The following is a 26,296-nucleotide window of genomic DNA, read 5'->3' as shown; positions in this document are numbered from 1 at the left end:
AGTCTACAAACATGGTAACTAACAAACTGCTGTCCTGTCAAAATATTTTATTCCCACCAAATAATTTCTATTTTATTGCTACATATTAAGAAAAACCATCATCCATAATCTTACTATTTGCCATATTTAGAAAAAAAAATAAGATCAGCTGTACCCTCACCCAGAATTCAGTTTCACTTTTTCACATTTCTGGAACTTACTCTTTTACAATAGACATAATAAAAATAGTACTAAATAATTCCTGATTCTCATGAAAATTACATTATCTGCTGTATAAATAATAACAGTACCTCTTGGCAAGTCTTTAGAGAATGCTTTGGCATAGTATACAGTCTGCTCTCTGGAGGTATAGGCATTGAGATGAGCACCCATATTTTCAATCTCAAGTTCCAGATCTAACTGGGATCTCTTCTTGGTGCCCTTGAAATAAAAGAGGAAAAACAAATTATGCAACCTCCCTTTATCCTTCATCTATTCTACTTCAGATAATGAATATGGAGGACATAAGTTAGTTTCATGCAGGGTCAAATTTGGTTTCTAAAGTACATCAGTAGGGTACGATGGCTCACACCTGTAACCCCAGCACTTTGAGAAGCTGAGGCAGGCAGATTGAGCCCAAGAGATCGAGGCCAACATGGCAAAACCCTATCTCTATGAAAAAACAAACATATATATATATATATATATATATACACATATATATATATATATATAAATTATCCGGGTGTGGTGGCATGCACCTACAGTCCCAGCTACTCCAGAAGTAAATGTGGGAGGATGGCTTGAGCCTAGGAGGCGGAGGTTGCAGTAAGCAGATTGTGTCAGCGCACTCCAGCCTAGGCAACAGAGCCAGATCCTATCTCAAAAAAAATTAAATAAAAAAAAATAAGGTACATCAGGCTTCAGAAATGGTATACGTTCAGATAACTCCTGCATCCCAAGAGAAAGTTTTCATTTCAGCTTTACAAAGCAATTATCACTACTTATTTTAGATACTGTCCTGAAAAAATAAACATAAAACATGTTATACTACTGAAAGAGCTCTCCCTGCCTCTAAAGAATGAGACTTTGTGCTTACTACCTCTTAAAGAGAGTGCATTTTTGTAAAGTCTTACAACTTGCCTTGAAAGCCATATGCTCCAGAAAGTGTGCTGTTCCATTGTTCTTCTCATTTTCATATCTACTTCCAGCATCAATCCAGAGTCCAACCTTAATGCAATCAAAGAACAATTAAATAAATCCATTTTATTTATTTGAGGTTGGGGGGAACAGTCTCCTTCCTTTTTCTGACAAATGCTTTCTGGTCTTAACACTAAGATTTTCTTGACCTGAGTGAATTGATAGTTCATTCCTGTGAACTATGAGATTTAAAAATTTTGATCAGGATACTGCTGGGTGCTACAAGTATCTACCTGCCACCTTCACTGAGGATTCTTTGCCCAACTCATTAATCCAGCCAATTAATAACTGTAGTATCAAGAACATCAGAGACTGTCAGAAAACTTCGGTTGAAATCCTGGCTCTGTCATGTATTAGCTGAGTTACCTGAACAAAACCATTTAACTTCTCTCACTTCCTTAACTATAAAACAGGTGTGAGGACGCCCACTACAAACAATTGCTTTTTATCAAATAAGACATCAGTAAAAACACTTGGCAGAGTAGCCCTGCAAATATATTTCTTTCATTATTATCAATACTACTGACAATAAATAATCAATAATAAGCTACAAGAACAAGATGCAGACAATGCAACAGGATACATATGCACCCTGTAACTAAGTACCACTGGAAGAAAAGGTTCACAACTCATGGAAATCTGTCAAGGCAAAATAACTGCCACCCTTTTTGAACCACCAGCCAACGAAAAAGCTAAAGATTAAAATCAACAATTTGCTACGCTAAATGAAGGGTCACTTAGAGAAGGTTGCCTGAGTCACTTACTGTGCATGTTGAGAGCCCAGAGTCTTCCGAAGCCACTCTGAGTCCGCTTTCTAAACATGTTACTCTTGTTTCAGGAACATTCAGAACAACTTGGGTAGCAGCCTGTGTACTTCTTAATCTGTTCTCTCCAAAATATAATGACTGGTTGGGGTAGGAAGTGGAAGAGACAAAGCAAAACACATTACTAATCTGATATTAAATGTTGCTTTTAAAACCAAATCTATTTTAAATAGGCTGTCTATAAAAGAATCTTTCTTCTTGAATTTTGGTTCCACTGAGATCTCTGCCTGGCCTAGAAACATCTGTCACCAGCCACTGTCCTAAAGCCAGCAACGTGTTTATAAACATGCCCTTCCCTCAGGGAAGATGAGCAATTATTATCATTACCCAGACAGAAATTGACTTTATTTCACTACCTCTCCTACAAATGTTTTATATTCTTTATGGAGAAAACAAGCAGGGGAAAAAAAAGAGAGAGAAAAGATGTAAAACTACCTACACACAAGACAGAACTGACACTCGGGTTTTCATTGTTCAAGAAAAGCAACAGGGTTTGGAAACGGTTAAAAAAAAAAGAGAGGATAGGAATATGGGTCGATGTTCAAAATGCAAATCACTGGCTTTTCGGCCAGAAACTATTCGCCTTTCAGCAGTTTTTCTTTGCCCTTATACAAAAGTCTCACATCCCTTTGCTTAAAGTCAGAGGCTCTCTCATGAGAAAAATGCAAATACATAAAAAATTTTACTTCACTGATGTCCAGGTTCGCGGGAAGCCCAGCTGAGGACGAAGTTCAGTCTTAGACAAAAATAGTACTCTGGAGCGGTACCCATTTCACTTTTTAGTTTTCCCCAATTTGCAAGCACTACGTTTTTAGTGGTCAAACATGCACTCCTCAGTAGCTGGCGGCAGGAGCCGAAAACCAGGGTCATCCCACATGTCACTAGCAGGTCTCCTGGCGGGTGGCCACAAACCAGACACCCCCGGCCAGTTCAGCATCCCCAGGCCGCCTGGCGCCCGGCGGGTCCGGGTCGAGGGGGCCCTGCCCGACCCACTGTTCGGATCTGTGGCGCCGACTCTCAGGTGCGCTGCGCCGGGTCTGGCGAGATCTCGAGGACAGGGCCGGCCCGGAGGGAAGCTCACCCGTCCCGCAGCGCCTCGGATTAGGAGACTCTCGCTGAAACCCCAGAGCCGCCGCCGCGCCGCGGGTGACAACACCACTCGAGCCGCCGCAGCCGCCATTTCTGCTAGAAAGAAGGTAGAGGATGAAGGATGTGCTTCCGGGGTCGCGACCTGAGGTCCCAGAGCAGGGAGGCGGGCTCCACCTTGTGGCCGTGATGGGAATGACACTCCTCGAAGCGGACGTGAAAGCAATCAGGGCCCGACCATGATGCTGAGTGGTCTTTACCAAATGAATTGGGGAGTCTGTAGAAGCACCTGTATCATCAGTTATTTTATCGATCGCCTACTAAGTGCAAGGCACAAATGCGGTGGAATGAAAGATAACCTGATGAAATATATCTCACTGGTGGATGGAATTGATTGAAAACAGTGGAAAAATATTCCTAAGTCACTGCCTTTAAAGGAAAAGTCTAGTGGGAGAGACAGATGCCGTGAGGAGAGGAAAGGATGTATCCGTGTTGACCACTATCCACTCTTCGAACCTCTACAATACGGCTCATCTCATTCCATAGAAATTGCCCTTGGTAAGGTCACTAATTGCTAAAAGTTGGACACTTTACAGACTTATGTTACAGTCCTGTTGGAGGATTTGACATTGTTGGCTTCTTTGAAATTCTCTTTTCTCAATATATTCTAGAGCTCCACCTCCTCATAGTTCCCTCTGCACCTTCTTGGACTCCTCTTTATTCACAGATCTGTTTTTTGTTTTTGTTTTTGTTTTTGAGATGGAGTTTCACTCTTGTTGCCCAGGCTGGAGTGCAGTGGTGCAATCTCAGCTCACTACAACCTCTGCCTCCCAGGTTCAAGCAATTCTCCTGCCTCAGCCTCCCAGGTAGCTGGGATTACAGGCACGCACCACCACGCCTGGCTAATTTTTGTATTTCTAGTAGAGATGGGGTTTCATCATGTTGCCCAGGCTGGTCTGGAATTCCTGACCTCAAGTCATCCTCCTTGGCCTCCCAAAGTGCTGAAATTACAGGTGTGAGCCACCACACCCAGCCAAGACCAGCATTTTTTAAAACGTGAACTAGAATAGAATAGAAAATATCACACTCTATCACACACAGGAAGGGTAACTATTGTCTGGTGAGATGTTTGTTTCAGAGATATTTTTACCTGCGTATGTGTGTATTGGGCCCCAGTGTTAAATGTATTTCTCACAATGGGTCAAGGTCAAATATAAGAAAACCACAGATCTCGTGGGTGCATTGGGCAGAGGGCAGCCCAGGTGGGGTTCTCTCCTCAGGGCTTGGAGGTGGGAGGCTCAGATGTCAATTCTGGTTCTGTCCTGGACTTACAAGGTGACTATAGGAGGAGGTCCTTTTTTTTTTTTTCTTTTTTTTTTTGGAGGCATCGTCTCACTCTGTCACCCAGGTGGGGGTATAGTGGTGCCATCATAGCTCACTGCAGCCTCGACCTCCCCTGATCAAGCGATCCTTCCACCTTAGCCTCCCAAATAGCTGGAACTACAGGCACGCATGCCACCACACTCGGCTAAGTTTTTCGGTCTCTTTTTGTTTCGTTTTTTTTTCTGTGAAACAGAGTTCCATTCTTGTCGCCCAGGCTGGAGTGCAGTGGTGCGATCTCAGCTCACCGCAACCTCCGCCTCCTGGGTTCAAGCGATTCTCCTGCCTCAGCCTCCCAGATAGCTGGGACTACAGGCATGCACCACCACACCTGGCTAATTTTGTATATTTTTTAGTAGAGATGGGGTTTCTCCATGTTGGTCAGGCTGGTCTCAAACTCCTGACTTCAGGTGATCTGCCCGCCTCGGCCTCCCAAAGTGCTGGGATTACAGGCGTGAGCCACCGCACCCAGCCCATTTTTTGGTCTCAAGTAAAGATAAGGTCTTGCTATGTTGTCCAGGCTGTCCTTGAACTACTGGACTCAGGCCATCCTCCTGCCTCGGCCTCCCAAAGTGCTAGGATTACAGGCATGAGCCACCATGCCTAGCCAGGAAAAATTTCTTTCTTGTTTCAAAGAAATGCCTTCCTCAGCTTCCCCCTCTGTGAAATGGGGATTGGGATACCTCTGTACCAGGGCGGCTGTGGCAGTCTATTTGAGGGCCACTCTAACGCCTGGCAGCGGGGAGGGGATGGAAAGGGTGTCAGGAAGTGCTGGGGCCACTCACTGTCCTTTTTCTGGCCCCCAGGCCTCCAGGCCCAAGGTCAGCATCCCACTGTCAGCCATCATTGAGGTCTGCACCACCATGCCCCTGGAAATGCCAGAGAAGGATAACACATTCGTCCTCAAGGTGAGGTCTCACCCCTAACCTCAGAGATCCTCCAGCTGCCCCAGGCCACCTTCCCTTTAGGTGCTACAGCTCCGTAGGGGAGCGAGGGGAAGGAGCCTAAGGCAGGACAGTAGTGGGAGGGAGCCCTGGTGTGGGGGGTTCCCAGACCCTATGACAGATGCCTAGCACACAGCTAAGACTTGAGTCTGGGCTCCACAGCCAGGTGCCTCGGGCGTCGCCCAACATCTGGGCCCCTTGCTCCCATTTACCCCTGGGCCTGGGCGAAGCTCATCAGTTTCACTTCCTGCCCTCCCTTCCCCCACTGGAGCTAGCACACACCCACCTCACTGGTGGCCAGCCGGCAGCAGTTATGCAAATGTTTCTGTCCCAGGGCACTGGAGTGTGGGAACTGGGCGGTCTCCCACAGAGGGCACAAAGGCATCAAGGGTGGGCGGGGAGGCACCCCGGTGGGTCTAGGGGCAGCCCAGCCTTTCCCAGGCCCCACACCGCTGCCAGGGTGGCCTGCAGGGGTTTCTGAGGACACGGCTCCAGGCTGCCAGAGCTGTGGTCCCTGGGCCTCCACAAAGGATCAGAGGGTGTTGGTGAAGCAATGTCCCCGGGGAGGTCTGGTCCCACCCACTCATCCTGCATGAAGCCCCACCCTCTTCTCCCAGCTTCTGGTTGTGTTTGTGTTTCTGCCCATTCTCATTTGTTTAGTCACGGACTCACTTATTCATTTAGCGAGTGTTTACCAACCCCGGACCCTGAGTCATCCCAGGCTGGGGGCTGGGGACACAGCCCCTGCCCACCTGGTACCCTCTAAACTGCTGATCATGCATGACAGCCTTGAGGCAGAGGGGCTCACCTCCCTCAGTTTCCCCATCTGTTCAGAGCGGGATTAAAGGCAGTCTCCGAGAACCCTCCCAGCTCTGTCATCCTGGGAGCCCAACAACTACATTTTTTTTGGTTTTTTTTTTCTTTGTTTGGAGATGGGTCCCACTCTGTCACCCAAGTTGGAGTGCAATGGCGCGATCTCGGCTCACTACAACCTCCTCCTCCCGGACTCAGGTGATCCTTCCATCTCAGCCTCTTGAGTAGCTGGGACCAAAGGCACACGCCACCATGCTTGGCTAATTTCTGTATTTTTGGTAGAGACAGCGTTTCACCATGTTGCCCAGGCTGGTCTCGAACTCCTGAGCTCAGGAGATCTGCCCTCCTCAGCCTCTCAAAGTGCTGGGATTACAGGCGTGAGCCACCACGCCCAGCCCAACAACTGCATTTTGACAGAGGCACACCACCGGAAGCCAACAGCATGGGACCTGGGTGTCCCAGAGACCTGGGTTCAGGCCCTGGCCCTGCCACTGGCTGCTGTGTGACTTTGAGCAAGTTCCTTGGCCTCCCTGAACCTTGGTCTTCTCATATATAAAATGGGGGAAATGGCTCCTCTCCCTCACAGGGCCGTTGGGAGGAGTTGAGCAGAATGCAGGGTTATGCTCTGGGCCTGGCCCCAGCAGGGATGTCTCCTGCCCTCTTCCCCTTCAGAGGCTTCGTATCTCAAGCGCATGGCCATGCCGGTAGAACTCCAGGCACTAAGACATGCAAGCCCCCCTACTCAGTGTGCTTGGCCAGCCTGTCTCTCCACTCAACTTGAACCCCACCCCTGGGGTGCCAGGGCATGGGTTGGGGATGCTGGGCCACCCATCCCTCCCCCTGCCAGCATGGCCTCCTCAGAGGCTGCATCTCTAAGGCAGAGGAGCTGAGATCAGGGGGGTGGGACATATCCCCAGTGGAGAGGCCCAGAAGGGAGGGAATACAGAGTGTGAGCTGGGTCCCTGGCCTGAGTTCCAGGTGGTGCCCGACGGTGACCCCACTTTCTTTCCTGCTGCTCATGCCCTTGAGCCCTGCTGTGGGAGAGGGGGATCAGCCATTTGAGCCACTCTGACCCTATGTCCTGTGGTCTGGAGCCCATCTGCTGACCGTGTTCTGCACTCCCGGCCACCTTCCTTCCCAGGTAGAGAATGGAGCCGAATACATCTTGGAGACCATCGACTCTCTGCAGAAGCACTCGTGGGTAGCTGACATCCAGGGCTGCATGGACCCCGGGTGAGTGTCCAAGTGGCCCGAGGATGGGTGGACAGGCTGGGTATATCCTTGGTCCAGCCTTCACCAGGAGCAGCTTCCTAGCAGGGCGGGAGCTCAGCTTGAGAAATGAGCAATTCAATGCGATTCAGGTTGGTGCCAGCCAGGATCACCCTCCTTTAAAATACCCCCTACCTCCAATCGCCAGCAGACTCTGTGAGGCCTGCTCTATGGGGCCAGGGCCTGGGGACCTGGAAGGAAGTTGGACCAGGTCTTGTCTTCACCCCAAGAGAGCCTCAGAGCACTGGGAGTTGGGCAGAGATGGCAGTGAGTCCCCAAAGGGCTGGGGGCCTGGTGCAGTGGCTCACATCTGTGACCCCAACACTTTGGGAGGCCCAGCTGGGAGGACCGCTTGAGCCAGGAGTTCAAGACCAGCCTGGGCAACATAGCCAGACCCTCTCTCTCTTTTTTTTTTTTTTTTTTTTTTTTTTTTTGAGACAGGGTTTTGCTCTGTTGCCCAGGCTGGAGTGCAGTGGTGTGATCTTGGCTCACTGCAATCTCCGCCTCCCAGGTTCAAGCAATTTTCCTGCCTCAGCATCCTAAGTAGCTGTGATTACAGGTGCCCACTACCATGCCCGGCTAATTTTTATATTTTTAGTAGAGACGGGGTTTCATCATGTTGGCCAGGCTGGTCTCGAACTCCAGACCTCAAGTGATCCGCCTAACTCAGCCTCCTGAAGTGCTGGGATTACCGGCATGAGCCACTGTGCCCAGCCAACCCTGTCTCTTAAAATAAAAAAAAAATAGAAAGAGCTGGAGAGAGGCTCCTAACCCAGCCCTGGGCTCAGGTCAGGGAAGAGTTGCTGTTAGGCGTGCTCACCTAACCCGAGGCTTAAATAAAGAGTGGACCAATGCCAGGCAGAGGAGGATGGGAGAGGGCAGAGAGAAAAGCCCAGCAAAAAGAGTGGAAATGGAACTGGGCACGGTGGCATGCATCTGTTATCCCAGCTACTCAGGAGGCTGAGGCTGGAGGATCACTTGAGCCCAGGAGTTGGAGGCTGCAGTGATCTAGGATTGCGCCACTGCACTCCAGCCTGGGCAACAGAGCAAGACCCTAACTCTTAAAAAATAATAATAAAAATTTGGCCGGGGCCAGGCACAGTGGCTCATGCCCGTAGTCCCAGCACTTTGGGAGGCCGAGGCAGGCGGATCACCTGAGGTCAGGAGTTTGAGACCAGCCTGGCCAACATGGTGAAAACCCATCGCTACTAAAAATACAAAAATTAGCCAGGCATCGTGGCGGGCATCTGTAATCCCAGCTACTCGAGAGGCTGAGGCAGGAGAATCGCTTGAACCCGGGAGGCAGAGGTTGCAGTGAGCTGAGACTGTGCCATTGCACTCCAGTCTGAGCGACAGAGCAAGACTGTCTCAAAATATTAATAATAATAATTTTAAAAGGTGTGCAAGTGTACAAGCACCTGGGACTCGCAGGGAACATCAAGGCCTTTGGGGTAGCCAGTGAGGAGGAGATTTTGATGAGAGCTCAGGAAACGGGTAGGTCAGGGACAATGGGAGCCATGGCAGGTAATAGGCAGAGGGCAGTTACAGTCAGCTGTGAACAGGAAGAGCAGCAAGAAGGTTGGCTTCACCATCCAGGAGAGATGCCAGGCCAGGAGTAGGAGGGATAGGCAGCCCGACAGGCTGAGCAATTGGCAGCAGCTCTGCTGGCTAATGGGGTGAGCCAAGCCCCGGGGGAAAGGGCCGCTGCTTTCTAATTAACAGCTTCATTTAAAGAAACACAATTAAGGTCCTGGGCGCCTCCCAGGCCCTGATCCACAAAGTGATTGTAATCCCTCCTCCACCGCCCTCCGGACCATCTGCTCTGCAAACTCTTTCCCCAGCCGCTGTGAAGGTGAACCTCACTTAGTGGAATTTTCGAGCTGGCAGGGTCCCAGACACCTCATGTCACAAATCGGGAGAGAAACCTTCCCACCCTCTGAGGGTCTCCACGGGATCCCAGGAGGAGCCCAGCCCCTCAGGGATAGTGGGCAGGGATCATGGGCCCTCAGTGGGGACTGTCCACTCAGTGGTATACGGGCCAAGAGAGAGCCTTCCCCTTGGCTTTCTGAAGTTTCAGTGGAAAATCAATTTGCAAATGGCAGATAAATGAGAGAAAAGGCATACAAATTTATTTATTTATTTTTATTTTATTATTTTATTTTTTAGAGGTAAGGTCTTGCTCTGTCGCCCAGGCTGGAGTACAGTGGTGCAATCAAGCTCATTGCAGCCTCGACCTCCTGGGCTCGACTGATCTGCCTGCCTCAGCCTCCCAAGTAACTGGGACTGTAGGCACATGCCACGATGACTGGCTTAATTTTTTTTTTCTTTTGAGATGGAGTCTCGCTCCATCATCCAGGCTGGAATGTAATGGCACAATCTCAGCTTACTGCAACCTCCACCTCCCAGGTTCAAGCAATTCTCCTGCCTCAGCCTCCCAAGTAGCTGAGATTATAGGCACCTGCTAACAAGCCCAGCTAATTTTTGTATTTTTAGCAGAGATGGGGTTTCCCCATGGTGGTCAGGCTCGTCTCGAACTCTTGACCTCAGGTGATCTGACAACCTCATCATCCCAAAGTGCTGGGATTACAGGCGTGAGCCACTGCAACTGGCCTTTTTTTTTTTTTTTTTTTTTTTTTTAGAGACGGGATCGGGATCGTGCTATGTTGCCCAGGCTGGTCTTGAATTCCTGGGTTCAAGAGACCCGCCTGCCTCAGCCTCCCAAAGCACTGGGATTACAGGCATGAGCCACAGTGCTTAGCTGCACAAGGCAGATTAATAGGAGAAAAAGCGTGTAAATTTAACGTGTATACATAGGAGCCTTCAGAATGAAGACTCAAAGATACAGGGGAGGGCCGGGCGTGGTGGTGCACGCCTGTAATCCCAGCACTTTGGGAGGCTGAGGCAGGCACATCACCTGAGGTCAGGAGTTCGAGACCAGCCTGGCCAACATGGGGAAACCCCATCTCTACTAAAAATACAAAAATTAGCTGGAGGTGGTGGTGGGCCCGCTGTGATCCCAGCTACTCGGGAGGCTGAGACAGGAGAATTGCTTGAACCTGGGAGGCGGAGGTTGCAGTGAGCTGAGATTGCACCACTGAACTCCACTGGGTGACAGAGTGAGACTCAGTCTCAAAAAAAAAAAAAAAAAAAAGCCCAGGCATGGTGGCTCATGCCTGTAATCCCAGTACTTTGGGAGGCCGAGGCAGGCAGATCACGAGGTCAGGAGTTTGAGACCAGCTTGGCCAACATGGTGAAACCTCATCTCTGCTAAAAATACAGAAATTAGCTGGGCCTGGTGGTGGCATGCGCCTGTAATCCCAGCTACTTGGGAGGCTGAGGCAGGAGAATCACTTGAACCTGGGAGGTAGAGGCTGCAGTGAGCCGAGATCACGCCACTGCACTCCAGCCTGGGCGACAGAGGGAGACTCTGTCTCAAAAAAAGGATACAGGGAAACGGTCCATTTTTATGCTTAGGTTCAGCAAAGTATGGACAGCAGTGTAGAAAGAGGATTGGACACAAAGGGTAGGATCTAAAGGGAATAGACTGAGCAGGGGACCCAGCCAGGCCTGTCTGTCCAGATTCTTCTTGGCCTCTCTGAGTAGCATTCCTTCCTTCTGGGTGTGGGACAGAACCCTATCTTGAATGGGGGTCTTATGACCTACAGTCAAACCAGGCAGATTGGGTAATTTCTTTCTTTCTTTTTTTCTTTCTTTCTTGCTTTCCTTTCCTTCTTCCCTTTCTTTCTTTCCTTTTGTTTTTACTTTTTTTTTCTGCTCCGTTGCCCAAGCAGGAGGGCAGTGGGGCATGATCACAGCTCACTGCAGCCTCCAACTCCTGGACTCCATTGACCCTCCTGCCTCACCACCACGCCCAGCTAATTTTCTTTTATTAAGACGAGATTCTCAGGGCCGGGCGCGGTGGCTCATGCCTGTAATCCCAACACTTTGGGAGGCCAAGGTGGGCGGATCACCTGAGGTTGGGAGTTTGAGATCAGCCTGGCCAACATGGAGAAACCCCATCTCTACTAAAAATACAAAATCAGCCGGGCGTGGTGGTACATGCCTGTAATATCAGCTACTCGGGAGGCTGAGGCAGGAGAATTGCTTGAACCCCCGGGAGGCAGAGGTTGCAGTGAGCCAGGATTGCGCCATTGCACTCCAGCCTGGACAACAAGAGCAAAACTCTGTCTAAAAAAAAAAAAAAAAAAAGACATGTTCTCGCGGCCAGGTGCAGTGGCTCACACCTGTAATCCCCACACTCTGGGAGGCCAAGGCGGGCAGATCACCAGTTTGAGACCAGCGTGGCCAACATGGTGAAACCCCATGTCTGCAAAAAATACAAAAAAAAAAAAAATTAGCTGGGCATGGTGGCGCATGCTTGTGATCCCAGCTACTCAGGAGGCTGAGGCAGGGGAATCACTTGAACCCGGGAGGCAGAAGTTGCGGTGAGCTGAGATCGTGCCACTGCACTCCAGCCTGGGTGACAGAGCAAGACTCCCATCTCAAAAAAAACAAACAAACAAAAAAGATGGGGGTCTCGCTATGTTGCCCAAGCTGATCTCAAACTCCTGACCTCAAGTGATCCTCCCACCTCAGCCTCCCAGAATGCTAGGATTACAAACATGAGCCACTGTGCCTGGCTGGATAATTTCTTTATGACAAGTTTTTACATAGAGTATTTTTAGGTTGGCCGGGCGCAGTGGCTCACGCCTGTAATCCCAGCATTTTTGGAGGACGAGGCAGGCAGATCACGAGGTCAGTTTGAGACCAGCCTGGCCAACACAGTGAAACCTCATCTCTACTAAAAATACAAAAAAATTAGCCGGGCATGGTGGCAGATGCCTGTAATCCCAGGTACTCAGGAGGCTGAGGCAGGAGAATCACTTGAACCCAGGAGGCAGAGGCAAAGTGAGCCGAGATCGCGCCACTGCACTCCAGCCCTGGCAACAGAGTGAGACTCCGTCTCAAAAAAAAAAAGAATATTTTTAGGTTTTATGACTACGTTTTGGAAGAAGGGGTTCTGGTTTCTGTGACCCACCTTGGGAAAGAGGGACTTTTGTTTCTCTGGTGCCTCTGGGGAGAAGAGGACTGAGAGACAAGTAGGCAGGAGAAGGTCAGAGAAAAACTTTTTTGTTCGAGGCTGCTGCTGAGGACTTTGTTTTGCGGTATTGTTTTCTGAGCCCCAACAGTGGCCTGGTCAATCACACGGTGGCCACAGAGCCAGTGTAGGGTGGGACAGAGGGACATGGAGGCAGAGGGAGGTGACCAGAGCCAGGAGGCCTAGATGCTGGGCCATGGGACTGCCAGCCACTGCCTGGCCACGTAAGTAGCCTGTGGTCCGAGTCCAAGTCCCACGGCAGGACATGGTTTCCATTTCTTTTCTCCACAGTGACAGTGAGGAAGACACCGAGCTCTCCTGTACCCGAGGAGGCTGTCTGGCCAGCCGCGTGGCCTCCTGCAGCTGTGAGCTCCTGACTGATGGTAGGTAGGGGGACAGGGTTGAAGGAGGGGCACACTCAGGGTGGACAGATAAAGACACGTGCATCTTACCTGCCACTTCCCCAGCAGTCGACCTGCCCCGCCCCCCCAGAGACGACAGCCATGGGTGCAGTGGTGACAGCCCCCCACAGCCGAGGTCGAGATGCCGTCAGAGAATCCCTGATCCACGTCCCGCTAGAGACCTTTCTGCAGACCCTGGAATCCCCGGGCGGCAGCGGCAGTGACAGCAATAACACAGGTGCCAGTGGGGACAGCCTGCTCTTCCCATCCCACCTCTCCTGGACCCCCACCCCCAGCCATGGCCACCCATGGGCTCCCTAAACCTTGCTAAGCCTCAGAAGCTGTGACATCTCATCCTCCTGGGTCCTTCACACGTCTCCGAAGTACTTCTGGCTTTTGTAGACTGGTCTAGGAACCTGGCCCCTCCCACTGGACCCAGTTTCAATAGAAAATGTTCACAGGGGCCGGGTGCGGTGGCTCACGCCTGTAATCCCAACACTTTGGGAGGCCAAGGCGGGCGGATCACCTGAGGTCAGGAGTTCGAGACCAGCCTGGCTAACGTGGCAAAACCCCGTCACCACTAAAAATATAAAAATTAGCTGGGTGTGGTGGTGCACACATGTAGTCCCAGCTACTCGGGAGGCTGAGGCAGGAGAATCACTTGAACCCGGGAGGCGGAGGTTGCAGTGAGCCGAGATCACGCCACTGCACTCCAGCCTGGGCGACAGAGTGAGACTATGTCTCAAAAAAAAAGAAAGGGCCGGGCGCGGTGGCTCACGCCTGTAATCCCAGCACTTTGGGAGGCCGAGGCGGGCGGATCACGAGGTCAGGAGATCGAGACCATCCTGGCTAACACGGTGAAACCCCGTCTCTACTAAAAATACAAAAAATTAGCCGGGCGTGGTAGTGGGCGCCTGTAGTCCCAGCTACTCGGGAGGCTGAGGCAGGAGAATGGCGTGAACCCGGGAGGTGGAGCTTGCAGTGAGCCGAGATCGTGCCACTGCTCTCCAGCCTGGGCGACAAAGCAAGACTCCGTCTCAAAAAAAAAAAAAAGAAAGAAAAGAAAATGCTCACAGGGGCTGGGTGCAGTGTCTCACACCTGTAATCCCAGCCAGTGTTTTTTGAGGCTGAGGATCACTTGAAGCCAGGAGTTTGAGACTAGCCTGGACAACATAGCAAGACGCTATCTGTACAAAATTTTTGAGACAAGAGTCTCACTTTGTTGCCCATGCTGGAGTGCAGTGGCGGATCACAACTCACTGCAACCTCCACCCCCAAGTTCAAGCAATTCTCACGTCTCAGCCTCCCGAGTAGCTGAGATTACAGGTGCCCGCCACCTCGCCTGGCTCATTTTTGTATTTTTAGTAGAGATGGGGTTTTGCCATGTTGGCCAGGCTGATCTTGAACTCCTGACCCAAGTGCTGGAATTATAGGTGTGAGCCACCACGCCTGGCCACAAACATTTTTGTGCCTGTAGTCCCAACTACTTGGAGGCCGAGGTGGGAGGATCACTTGAGCCCAGGAGGTCAAGCCTACAGTGAACTGTGATCACACCATTGCACTCCAGCCTGGGCAACAGAGAGACACCCTGTGGGGGAAAAAAAAAAAAAAAAAGAAAAGAAAAGAAGAAAGGAGGGAGGGAGGGAGGGAAGGAAGGAGCTCACAGAAAAGGGTCCATAGGGGTTGGAATCAGGGATTGGGAACAGGCGACTGGATTTGTTCCTAAGTTTGCTGATGACTTACAGAGCAACTCCAGGATAGTCCTTCACAGCTCTGTGCCTCAGTTTACCTCATAGACTTCACCAGTGGGTTGGGTCAGCTCCCTGCCCAACTCTAAAATTATTCCAGCTGGGCACAGTGGCTCATACCTGTAATCTCAGCACTTCAAGCAGCCAAGGCAGGAGGATCGTTTGAGCCCAGGACTTCCAGACTAGTCTGGGCAACAAGACTCTGTCTCTACAAAAAATAAACAAAAATTAGCCAGGCATTGTGGCACAGGCTTATAGTCCTAGCTACCCAGGAGGCTGAGGTGGGAGGATTGCTTGAGCCCAGGAGGCCAAGGCTGCAGTGAGCTATGATTGTGCCACTAGACTTCAGCCTGGGTGACAGAGCAAGACCCTATCTCAAAAAATAAGTTAAATAAATAAATAAAATTATTTGGCTGGGCGCAGTGGCTCACACCTGTAATCCCAGCACTTTGGGAGGCCAAGACGGGCGGATTGCCTGAGCTCAGGAGTTAAGACCGGCCTGAGCAACATGGTGAAACCCTGTCTCTACTAAAAATACAAAAATTAGCCTGGTATAGTGGTGCATGACTGTAATCCCAGATACTCGGGAGGCTGAGGCAGGAGAATCACTAGAACCTGCAAGACGGAGGTTGCAGTGAGTCAAGATCACACCACTGCATTCCAGCCTGGGCAACAGAGCAAGACTCTGTCTCAAACAAAAAAATATTCAGGCCAGGTGCAGTGGCTCACACCTGTAATCCCAGCACTTTGGGAGGCCAAGGCAGGAGGATCACTTGAGCCTAGGAGTTTGAGACCAGCCTGGGGAACACAGCAAGACTCCATCTCTAAAAAATAAAAAATAAGGCTGGGCGCAATGGCTTACGCCTATAATCGCAGCACTTTGGGAGGCCGAGGTGGGTGGATCATATGAGGTCAGGAGTTTGAGACCAGCCTGACCAACACGGTGAAACCCCATCTCTACTAAAAACACAAAAATTAGTTGGGTGTGGTGGCGGGCGCCTGTAATCCCAGCTACTCGGGAGGCTGAGGCAGGAGAATCGCTTGAACCCGGAAGGCACAGTCAGCCACCGGGATTGCAGCATTGCACTCCAGCCTGGGCGACAAGAGCGAAACTTCGTCTCGAAAAAAAAATAAAAACTAAAAACCAACAAACTTTTAAAAAATTATTCCAACAGCATTTTGCATGTAAAAAAACCAACAAGATGTCACCTCTCTTCTCACATTTATTTGTCCCCCTTTCTCCTTCCCCCCATGTTCCTCACACTGTCATCCCCACCTCAGGGGAACAGGGTGCAGAGACGGATCCCGAGGCTGAACCCGAGCTGGAGCTATCCGACTACCCATGGTTCCACGGGACGCTGTCCCAGGTCAAGGCTGCTCAACTGGTTCTGGCAGGGGGGCCCCGGAACCACGGCCTCTTCGTGATCCGCCAAAGTGAGACTTGGCCTGGGGAGTACGTGCTGACCTTCAACTTCCAGGGCAAGGCCAAGGCAAGTGTGTGGGGGGTGCCATGGGGGTGCAGTGGCCAGCCCTGAGAGGGAGGGGTCATGGTGACCCCGGTCCTGAGGCTGTGCCCTGGAAGCAGCTGCAGGCGAACAGGTGTGGCATGACTTCCCACGGGCCCCACTCACCCCAGCCATGCTCCGTGAGCCACCTGCGTCCCTCCTACACATCACTGAGGGACTGCAGTCAGCCCTATTTCAGCCTCTCCATTCTCCAGAAGGGGAGGCCACCTACTGGCGGCTGAGCCCTCAGGAGGCTGGGCCCTTCTAATAACCCAAATTTGCAAATCCTTTCAGCTCCTGCGCGCGGGGGGGATCTCATAGCACTGCAGCTTCGGAAGGTCTCCACCCAGAGATCGCCCAGTGGGGGGTGGGAGCCAACCAAGGCCCTCAGAGCCCCACCTTCTGCCCCACCGACCTCAGACAGCCCCTCTTCCCTGCCCAGGTTAGGTCACCAACCCCTGAGGAACACACACGGGCAAACCCTAGAGACCCAGCAGGGGAGGAGGAGCTGGGCTGGGTGGGAGAGCTGTGCAGGGTCTGGGGGGTGGGGTTCAGCATTGGAGGGGACAGCCTGATCAGAGACCTGCAGGGGAGGGAGAATTGTGGAGGGGAAGACAGTCAGGAAGGCGATCCCGACAGCACCCAGCTGGATCAGAGGCATGATGGTACACCCAGGCGGTGTGCTTTCAAGGAAGAGGATTCCTTGCTATATTGACCTAAAATGCTTTGTTTTTGTTTTTGTTTTTGTTTTGAGACAGTCTCGCTCTATCCTCCAGGCTGGATTGCAACATCGCAATCTCAGCTCATTGCAACCTCCGCCTCCCGGGTTCAAGCGATTCTTGTGCCTCAGCCTCCCAAGTAGCTGGGATTACAGACACGTACCACCACACCTGGCTAATTTTTGTATTTTTAGTAGAGACAGGGTTTCACCATGTTGGCCAGGCTGGTCTCAAACTCCTGACCTCAGGTGATCCACCCACCTCAGCCTCCCAAAGTGCTGGGATTACAGGCGTGAGCCCCCACGCCCGGCCTATTGACCTGAAATTCAAAGGAAAATTTGACAGCAAAGGCAAATGATTATGGGGGGGTGCAATGTGGCCAGAGGGGGCAGGAACCTCAGTGCCCGCCCCCGCATCCCAGGTTTCCGATAAGGAAACACTCAGCCTGGGCTCCTGCCAGGATGGATTTCCTGGCGGCCCCTACTAGAGGAGGGAGAACCTTAGGACTCCTGCTCCAGGCCTGCAGCTGGGGGACAGTGTCTCTCTGCAGGGACCCCGGCTGCCCTAACCCCTAGTGGCTCAGTGCAGAACCTCTGGTGGCTTCTCTCCTCCGCCAGGTTGGCCCCACCATGCAGGAGGTAGCACCTCCACCAGGGACATTTCCTTGGCAAGGAGCCACTCTTACAGTTCCTCTGACAACCAGGTGCTTAAGGCCATCCCTGGTGACGTGCAATTTACTTCTCAGCCAGTGCTGCTCCAGGCAGCCTCCCAGAGGGCCTGGATCTGACTCATGCCCAAGCCAGAGTCTAGGATGGGGGAACAAAGGGTGGGTGGCAAGCTCCTCTCCTTCCTGGAACAAGACCCAGCCTTGAACCTGCCTCTCACCTCTCTACCCGGCTTCTCTTCTCCCAGAGTGGAGATGACTGCCCCAGGCCTGATAATTGAATGGTGGGACAAAGCAGGAACCCCAGCCTCCAGCTTACATACCTCCTGGGAGGGAAGATCACTACCTTCCCAGAGGCAACTCTTTCCACCTTCACAGAATAAATGTCTGGAAGGTCTGGCAGAAGATTGGGATGCGTCCAACTTGCTTCTTCTCACCCTGGGGACCCAGCTGTGCCCTGCGCAGGCTCTGCCCAGCTATGAGGCTGTGGTGGGACCCCTCTGTGCTGTTTCTTTCGGGCTGAGTCCCTAGCAACTTATTCTGCTAAGTGGAAGAGCTCACTTGTGGGACTGCCACCCCGCTCCAGGGATTGTCTGTATTTTTTTGTTTGTTTTTTAAAGGGTTGGGGGGTATCTCACCATGTTGGCCAGGCTGGTCTTGAACTCCTGACCTCCCGTGATCCATTCCCCTCAGTCTCCCAAAGTGCTGGGATTACAGGCATGAGCCACCGCACCTAGCAGATTGTCTGTCTTTTATGCAGGTGGCCAGACCAGCTTCCCCTCCTGGGCTTGGGGCTATGCGTGTACCCTCAAACCACTCCTCTTAGCTCCCCTCTTGCCCCACACACCCCAGAGATAGCCACTTTTTTCTGCAGTGGGATACATGTTGAGCAAAATAGGGCTTAAGTCAGAGACCTGCAGCTCTCCACTAGACACCACAGGCCTATGGTTTCTTACCCTGAGGCACTTGCCTCACACAGGCCCTAGAGACCTAGAGAGAAGCCAGCCCTGTTCCAGCTGTTCCCACAGCGTGCCGTCACTCCTCCCTAGCCAGCCCTGGGGAGCTTTCCATGCCTCCGGGTTTTGGCTCTGCAGGGACAGAGGGCCAACCTCTAGCCTCCTGGGCTGGGGGAACCACCCAAACAGGAGTTTTCTTCCCTGCTCTGTGCTCTGTGACCATGGGCCAGTCACTCCCCCTCCCTGGGCCTCGGTTTTCCTATCTCTAACATGGGGGCAGTAATCCCTATCTTCTGGCGTTAGGGAGGGGATTAGAGATTATAGGTGTGTAGGGCATGGGCCCATAGTGGGGGTGCTCCCAGCATGGGGACAATGCCTGATGCCTTCCATCTCAGCCTGGGTCCGTTGCCCCCATTCCCCATCTCCAGATGGGGCTCATGTGTGAGGGGCCCCCTGGCCCTGACACAGCCCCATACAGCCCGTGAGCCTTGGTCCTTCCATCAACCCCCAAAGGCGCTTACCCAGGTGCCCAGCCCCGGACCTGCCCCTGACCACACCCACCTGTACCCACAGCACCTGCGCCTGTCCCTGAACGGCCACGGCCAGTGTCACGTACAGCATCTGTGGTTCCAGTCTGTGCTTGACATGCTCCGCCACTTCCACACACACCCCATCCCACTGGAGTCGGGGGCTCAGCCGACATCACCCTTCGCAGCTATGTGCGGGCCGAGGCCCCCCCACCAGGTAAGATGCCGCCACCTGGCTGGTGTGATTACTCAAGAAGACTTCCCGTTGATTACTCAAGAAGGTGGTCCCTGGGGTGGGATGAGCCCCAGGTCTCCTGTCCCATAGCCTCAGCTGTGTCCCTCCCACCCTAGCCTAACCACAGCAATTTCAAGCAGTCACGTCATAAGGAATGGAGGCAGAAGTGGCAGCCCAGAGGCAGCCAGGTCCCTAATGATTCCTGGCAAGGGGAAGGGGGCGCCCAACAGCAATGCATGTGGGTGTATGGGGGTGGGGACTGGGGTGTGGATTGGGGCAAGTGGGATGAAAGGAGCTGGGCATATGGATTCCTAAGCCCTGCACTGGGGAGGCTCAGAGCAAACCTGCTGGGACCGAGCACTAAGGGCATGGGTGCATGTGCATGCGTGTGCTTGTGTGTGTGCATGAGTGTATGTGTGCATGTGCCCGTGTGCGTACACTTACGTGTGCGTGTGTGCGCATATGCATGAGCGTGTGCATGCGTGCATGGGCACGCGTGTGCTTGTGTGCCTGTGTGCGAGCGTGTGCATTATGTGTGCGTGTGTGTGCACTCCTGTGCATGTGGCTATATGGGCGTGCACACGCGTGGTTAGGTACATGTATGTGTGTGTGCTTCTGTTTATGCATGTGGGCGGGTGTGCCTGCATATGTGTCCGAGGACATGGGCTGCAACTCGGAAACCTGAGCGTGGGCCCTGGCCCCTTGAGGGATCCCGGCCTCCCTGCAGGATGTGGCCAGCCCAGGTCCCCACTCACGCCCTGCCGTCGCCTTGTTGCAGAGCCGGGCCCCACGCCCCCTGCCGCGCCCGCGTCCCCGGCCTGCTGGAGCGACTCGCCCGGCCAGCACTACTTCTCCAGCCTCGCCGCGGCCGCCTGCCCGCCTGCCTCGCCCTCCGACGCCGCCGGCGCCTCCTCGTCTTCCGCCTCGTCGTCCTCTGCCGCGTCGGGGCCCGCCCCCCCGCGCCCCGTCGAGGGCTAGCTCAGCGCGCGGAGCCGCAGCAACAGCGCCGAGCGCCTGCTGGAGGCCGTGGCCGCCACCGCCGCCGAGGAGCCCCCGGAGGCCGCGCCCGGCCGCGCGCGCGCCGTGGAGAACCAGTACTCCTTCTACTAGCCCGCGGCGCCGCCCGGGTGGGACACGCCAAGCTCTTCAGTGAAGACACGATGTTATTAAAAGCCTGTTTTAGGGACTGCACCCGGCTCTCCTGTCGTCCTTTCTCCCACGGGGAAGGCGGGGACTGCGGGGCAGCCACTCTCAGAGACCCCCGTCCATCAGGGACCCCTGTCCAGCCCAGTGTGGCCTGACACCTGCCAGGCCCACTTGCAGCTCTGTCTCTGGTGGGACAGCTGAGGGACTCCCCATGGGGCGTCGGGCAGCACCTGAAAGAGGGCCCAACAGCAAGGGTTAGGGCTTAGGATCGGGAGGGGGCTTTACTGGAGCTGTGAGGGAGAGAGATGGGAGGTGGTAACAATGAGGGGTGCTGAAAAGAGAGGAGGGGGCATTCAGGACAGTGAGGGATGGGGAGCACGCCCAAGTCATACGGAGAGCTTGGATGCCAGGAGGAGGAGTCGAGGCCCGGAATGGGAGGGTAAAGGCGTTTTTAGACAGATCTATGAAGCCTGGCGGTGTGGACAGGGCGGCAGGGCAGGATGTCTCCATATTAGCCCTTAGGGGATTGGGCAATGGAAGAGGCTGGATTTCCCAGCTCGGTGGTAGACTTAAACTTGGAAGAAGCTTAAAGAGCCCTCCCACCCACCGCGCTCCACCCCATTCACACCCAGCCCCCACCCCGTCTCATTCCCACCCCACACCTACCCACAAGTGGAATTCCAGCTGTGACTGCCATGACCCCAGGCTCTGGAGACACTGCTTGCTGGCAGTCCCAGCACCCCAGTCCCCAGGCAGTGTTCAAGAAAGATCCTGTTCCTACTAAGCCAAACCTCTGCCTTCCCCACAACACCCCAGACCTGGGGTCACAGACCCACAGTCCCCTTGCCCAAGACTGGCCTTGCAGGGCTTGGGTCAATGATGCATCCATCTATTTTTCTTTCTTTCCCTTTCCTTCCTTCCTTCCTTCCTTCCTTCCTTCCTTCCTTCCTTCCTTCCTTCCTTCCTTCCTTCCTTCTTTCCTTCCTTCCTCTCTTCTCTTTCTCTCTTTCTTTCCCTGGTGATTCATGCCTGTAATCCCAGCACTTTGGGAGGCCAAGGCAGGTGGAGGTCAGGACTTCAAGACCAGCCTGGCCAAAATGGTAAAACCCCGTCTCTACTAAAAATATAAATATTAGCCAGGTGTGGTGGTGCACCCTTATAATCCCAGCTATCTGGAGGCTGAGGCAGCAGAATCACTTGAACCTAGGAGGTGGAAGTTGCAGTGAGCTGAGTTCGTACCGTTGCACTCCAGCCTGGGTGACAAGAGTGAAACTCCGTCAAAAAAAAAAAAAAAAAAGTTGAACCAGATTTGGTCTGATGCAGTTACAGATCTACAAACCTCACCCCCACCCTCCTGCCAACAACTTCCACTCCTCATTCTTGAGGGATTAGGGATGGAGGTCATGCTTCTGCTTCGACTTCATGCTGAGCAGGGCACTGAGTCCCCTAAAGTGAAAGGAATGAAACTCTTGGGCTTCTGAGTTCAAATGAGTTCTGGGGTCACCCGGAGTAGCTTGAAAGGCTGGTATTGTTGTAATACAAGCTGAAGGCGGAAGTGTTGGAGCCTGGAGGACAAACAGCTCACCATCCATTTAAATAAATAGGACCAAAAAGTAACAGAACAGTGGCCACGAGGGGCCCCAACAGAGGAAGAAACCAGGTGAGGTGCAGTATAGTGGACTCGACTGCCTTCTAAATCTCAGTTGTTGGCCGGGTGCAGTGGCTCACGCCTGTAATTCCAGCAAAAGAAAAGCCGAGGCAGGGTAATCACGAGGTCAGGAGTTCAAGACCAGCCTGGCAAACATGGTGAAGCCCTGTCTCTACTAAAAATACAAAAATTTGCTAGGCATGGTGGCATGTGCTGTAGTCCCAGCTACTCGGGAGGCTGAGGCAGGAGAATCGCTTGAACCCGGGAGGCGGAGGTTGCAGTGAGCTGAGATTGTGCCACTGCACTCCAGCCTAGGTAACAGAGCAGGACTCCATCTCAGTCAATCAATCAATCAATCAATCTCAGCGGTTGAACTACCATTGACATGGTTCAGCTCTGTATCCACACCCAAATCTCATGTCAAATTGTAATTCCCAGTGTTGTGGGAAGGACCTGGTGGGAGGTGATTGGCTCATGGGGGCCGACTTCCCCCTTGCTGTTCTCGTGATATTGAGTGAGCGCTTGTGGGATCTGGTTGTTTAAAAGCGTGCAGCCCTCCCACTTCACTCTCTCTGTCTCTCCTGCTCCAACATGGCCAGACGTGCCTGCTTCCCCTTCGCCTTCTGCCGTGATTGTCAGTTTCCTGAGGCCTCCCCAGCCATGCTTCCTGTACAGCCTGCAGAACCGTGAGTCAATTAAACCTCTTTTCTTCATAAATTACCCAGTTTCTCATAGTTCTTTATAGCAGTGTGAAAACAGACTAATGGACCCTTCTGGTTGAAGGAATGCAGCCATTCTGCTTGTTTGACTATGTCCTTTCTATTCATCTCTATTTCCTGGGAGGTGTTTATCCAAGTGCAATAGGAGGTATTGGTGACCACACAGTCCCCTCAGTGTTCTGCTAGTAAATAGTTGAAGGTTGATCATTGATCTCCTGCGTTTTCAGTCTGGCATGGAAAAGCCCCCGTGCAACTGGTAAAGATATCAATAAGCACCAGGAGGTATCTAAATCCACCAGGAGCCATGGGCATCACGTTGACATCCATTTACCAGTCTTCCCTGGCAAGATTCTTCTGAATTGTGCTGCCTTGGCCAAAAGAGGTATGGGAGGGGCTGGGCGCAGTGGCTTGTGCCTGTAATCCCAACATTTTGGGGAACCAATTCAGGTGGATCATTAGAGGTCAGGGGTTCAAGACCATCCTGGCCAACATGGTGACATCCCATCTCTACTAAAAATACAATAAGTTAGCTGGGTTTGGTGTTGGGTGCCTGTAATCCCAGCTACTCGAGAGGCTGAGGCAGGATAATCACTTGAACCTGGGAGGAGGAGGTGGCAGTGAGCTGAGATCGTGCCATCGCACTCCAGCGTGGGCAACAAGAGTGAAATGTCGTCTCCAAAAATTAAAAAAAAGTCCGGGCGTGATGGCTCACACCTGTAATCCCAGTACTTTGGGAGGCCAAGACGGGTGGATCACGAGGTCAGGAGTTCAAGACCAGCCTGGCCTAGATGGTGAAACCCTGTCTTTACTAAAAATACAAATATTAGCTGGGCATGGTGGCATGCACCTGTAATCTCAGCTACTCAGAAGTCTGATGCAGGAGAATTGCTAAAACCCAGGAGGGAGAGGTTACATTGAGCCGAGATTGCACCACTGCACTCTAGCCTGGGCGACAGAGCAAGACTCCGTCTCGAAACAAAGAAAGAAAGGAAATTCCCCAGGGAAGTACCTCGGCTTATTTCATAAACAGGTACTGAAGGAAGCAGAGGCATGTGGAGGACTTCCCCACCTCATGCAGCTATTTGGGCCGTGGCATCTGAAATTTATTATTTCAGAGTCACCCCTTTGATGACCTTAGCAGTGAACTGCAGTCATCTGTTCAGGCCTCTCCATGGCCCACGTCAATGCTGGTATTTCTGTTTGTTGCACATTTGATTTCCTTGTTGTTGGCATTTAGAAGGCCCCCTGTTTCCCAGATCACACCACGGGCATGGACCACAGAGATTGCGTCTTGTGAGTCTGTAGAAATGGTCAAGGCCTTGTCCTCTCTTAGGTCCAGAGCTCAGGTTAATGCAGATTTTCCCGGCCATCTGTGCTGAAGTCCCTGTGGGGAGGCTCCTGGCTGGTTTCCTGTAGGTAGACAGCTACACGTCCTGCCCTTCATTGGCTTCTTTTCATGAAGCTCCTGCCATCTACGAAACATGTCTCCCTTCTTGAATCACATCTCTGTTATTGAAACTCTAGAAGTCGACCAGGCATGGTGGCTATGCCTATAATCCCAGCATTTTGGGATGCCAAGGCGGGTGGATCACCTGAGGTCAGGAGTTCAAGACCAGCCTGGCCAACATGGCAAAACCTCGTCTCTAATACAAATACAAAAATTAGCCAAGCATGGTGGCCACTGTACTCCAGCCTGGGTGACAGAGCAAGACTTCGTCTCAAAAAAAAAAAAAAAAAAAGAGAAAGAAAGTATCATGCTTTTCTGCATTCTGTGAATTGTTTTAGTGAGTTATCGAACTTGAGGGCATGGTGGGAACCTCCAAATTTGCAGCCAGTTGGTGAGAAGTACATGTGGTCTGAGGACACCCAAGCCTGCAGGTGTGTCTAAAGCGAGGGCAGCCTAGTGGGGGCTGGTGGCCTTAACCTGTGGCATTTGAGGTAACATCAGGGAGTTGACATCAGAATTGCATCACATAGGCTGGGCGCGGTGGCTCACGCCTGTAATCCTAGCACTTTGGGAGGCCAAGGCGGGCAGATCACGAGGTCAGGAGATCGAGACCATCCTGGCTAACACAGTGAAACCCCATCTCTACTAAAAATACAAAAAATTAGCCAGGCATGGTGGCGGGCGCCTGTAGTCCCAGCTACTCGGGAGGCTGAGGCAGGAGAATGGCGTGAACCCAGGAGGCGGAGCTTGCATTGAGCCAAGATCACGCCACCGCACTCCACCCTGGGTGACAGAGCGAGACTCCATCCCCCCCCCCCCAAAAAAAGACAAAAAACAGAATTGTGTCACACAGGCCAGATGCAGTGGCTCATGCTTATAATCCCAGCTTTTTGAAAGGCAAGGTAAGAGGATCGCTTGAGCTTGAGTCTGAGGCCGCAGTGAGCTATGACCACACCACTGCACCCCAGTCTGGGTGACAGCGCAAGACCCCAACTCCAAAAAGAAAAAACAAAAATCACAAAGAATTGCATGGCAGAGTGCCTGTCTTTCACAGCTTTAACTGCTGCAGGAACTTTCTTTTTTTTTTTTTTTTTTTTTTTGAGAGGGGGTGAGGAGACACAATCTCTGCTAGTGATTCTCCTGCCTCAGCCTCCCAAATAGCTGGGATTATAGGCGTGCACCACCACGCCTGCCTAATTTTTGTATTTTTAGTAGAGACAGGGTTTCACCATGTTGGCCAGGCTGGTCTCAAACTCCTGCTGGGATCATGGGCGTGAGCCACCATGCCCGGCCACCTTTAGAGTTTTCTTACCACCTGGTTTTCCTCTCTCAATATCTTTCTTTCATTTCCTGCCTTAAAACTCTAGCTTGGCATCTGGGCGCAGTAGCTCATGCCTGTAATCCCAGCACTTTGGGAGGCCGAGGTGGGTGGATTACTTGAAGTCAGGTGTTTGAGACCAGCCTGGCCAACATGGTGAAACCTTGTCTCTACTATATTTACAAAAGTTAGTCAGACATACAGACGGGTGCCTGTAGTCCCAGCTACTTGGGAGGCTGAGGCAGGAGAATTTGTTTGAACCCAGAGGTGAAAGTTGCAGGGAGTCGAGGTTGTGCCACTGCACTCCAGCCTGGGAGACAGAGCAAGACTCTGTCTCCAAAACAAACAAAAAAACCCTGTAGCTTGGGATCAGCCTTCTCTTCTATTGTTTTTCTTTAAAAAATAAAAATTAAAAATAGATGTAGATGCTGTGTTGCTGAGGCTGGCCTCAAACTCCTGGCCTCAGGTGATCCTCCCGCCATGACCTCCAAAACTGCAGGGATTGTAGGTGTGAGCACTGCACCCAGCCTTATGTTTTTTTCTACATAAAAAACAGCACAGGATTATCTTCCAAAGCTAATAAATATGTTCAAATAACCACAACCCCATTAAGGAAAAATATCACTGGGCAGCAAATAATCAATCCAGACCAATATGATCACAATTGCTG

General features: G+C 52.1%; 1 protein-coding gene and 1 pseudogene across 3 annotated transcripts in view; one reads left to right on the top strand and one right to left on the bottom strand.

The window, feature by feature from the left end:
- PMPCB (peptidase, mitochondrial processing subunit beta) overlaps nt 1-3,238 on the bottom strand; it is a 34,787-nt gene extending 31,549 nt beyond the window's left edge. The window contains exons 1-4 of one of the 3 annotated variants that reach the window (XM_019030900.4): nt 3,085-3,238; nt 1,944-2,084; nt 1,123-1,209; nt 291-420 (exon numbers count right to left, since the gene is read on the bottom strand). In XM_019030900.4, coding sequence (XP_018886445.1) covers nt 291-420; nt 1,123-1,209; nt 1,944-2,084; nt 3,085-3,183 — 457 coding nt within the window. In that variant the 5' untranslated portion in view covers nt 3,184-3,238. The remainder of the gene's footprint in view (nt 1-290; nt 421-1,122; nt 1,210-1,943; nt 2,085-3,084) is intronic. The other 2 variants (XM_063708694.1, XM_055392552.2) reach the window with 2 other exon arrangements.
- LOC115935381 (SH2B adapter protein 2-like) lies at nt 3,207-20,539 on the top strand (annotated as a pseudogene).
- The last annotated feature ends 5,757 nt before the right edge of the window (nt 20,540-26,296 follow it).

Source organism: Gorilla gorilla, chromosome 6, assembly GCF_029281585.2.
Source record: "Gorilla gorilla gorilla isolate KB3781 chromosome 6, NHGRI_mGorGor1-v2.1_pri, whole genome shotgun sequence".
NCBI lineage: Eukaryota > Metazoa > Chordata > Mammalia > Primates > Hominidae > Gorilla > Gorilla gorilla.
This window is presented reverse-complemented; position numbering and strand designations above follow the sequence as displayed.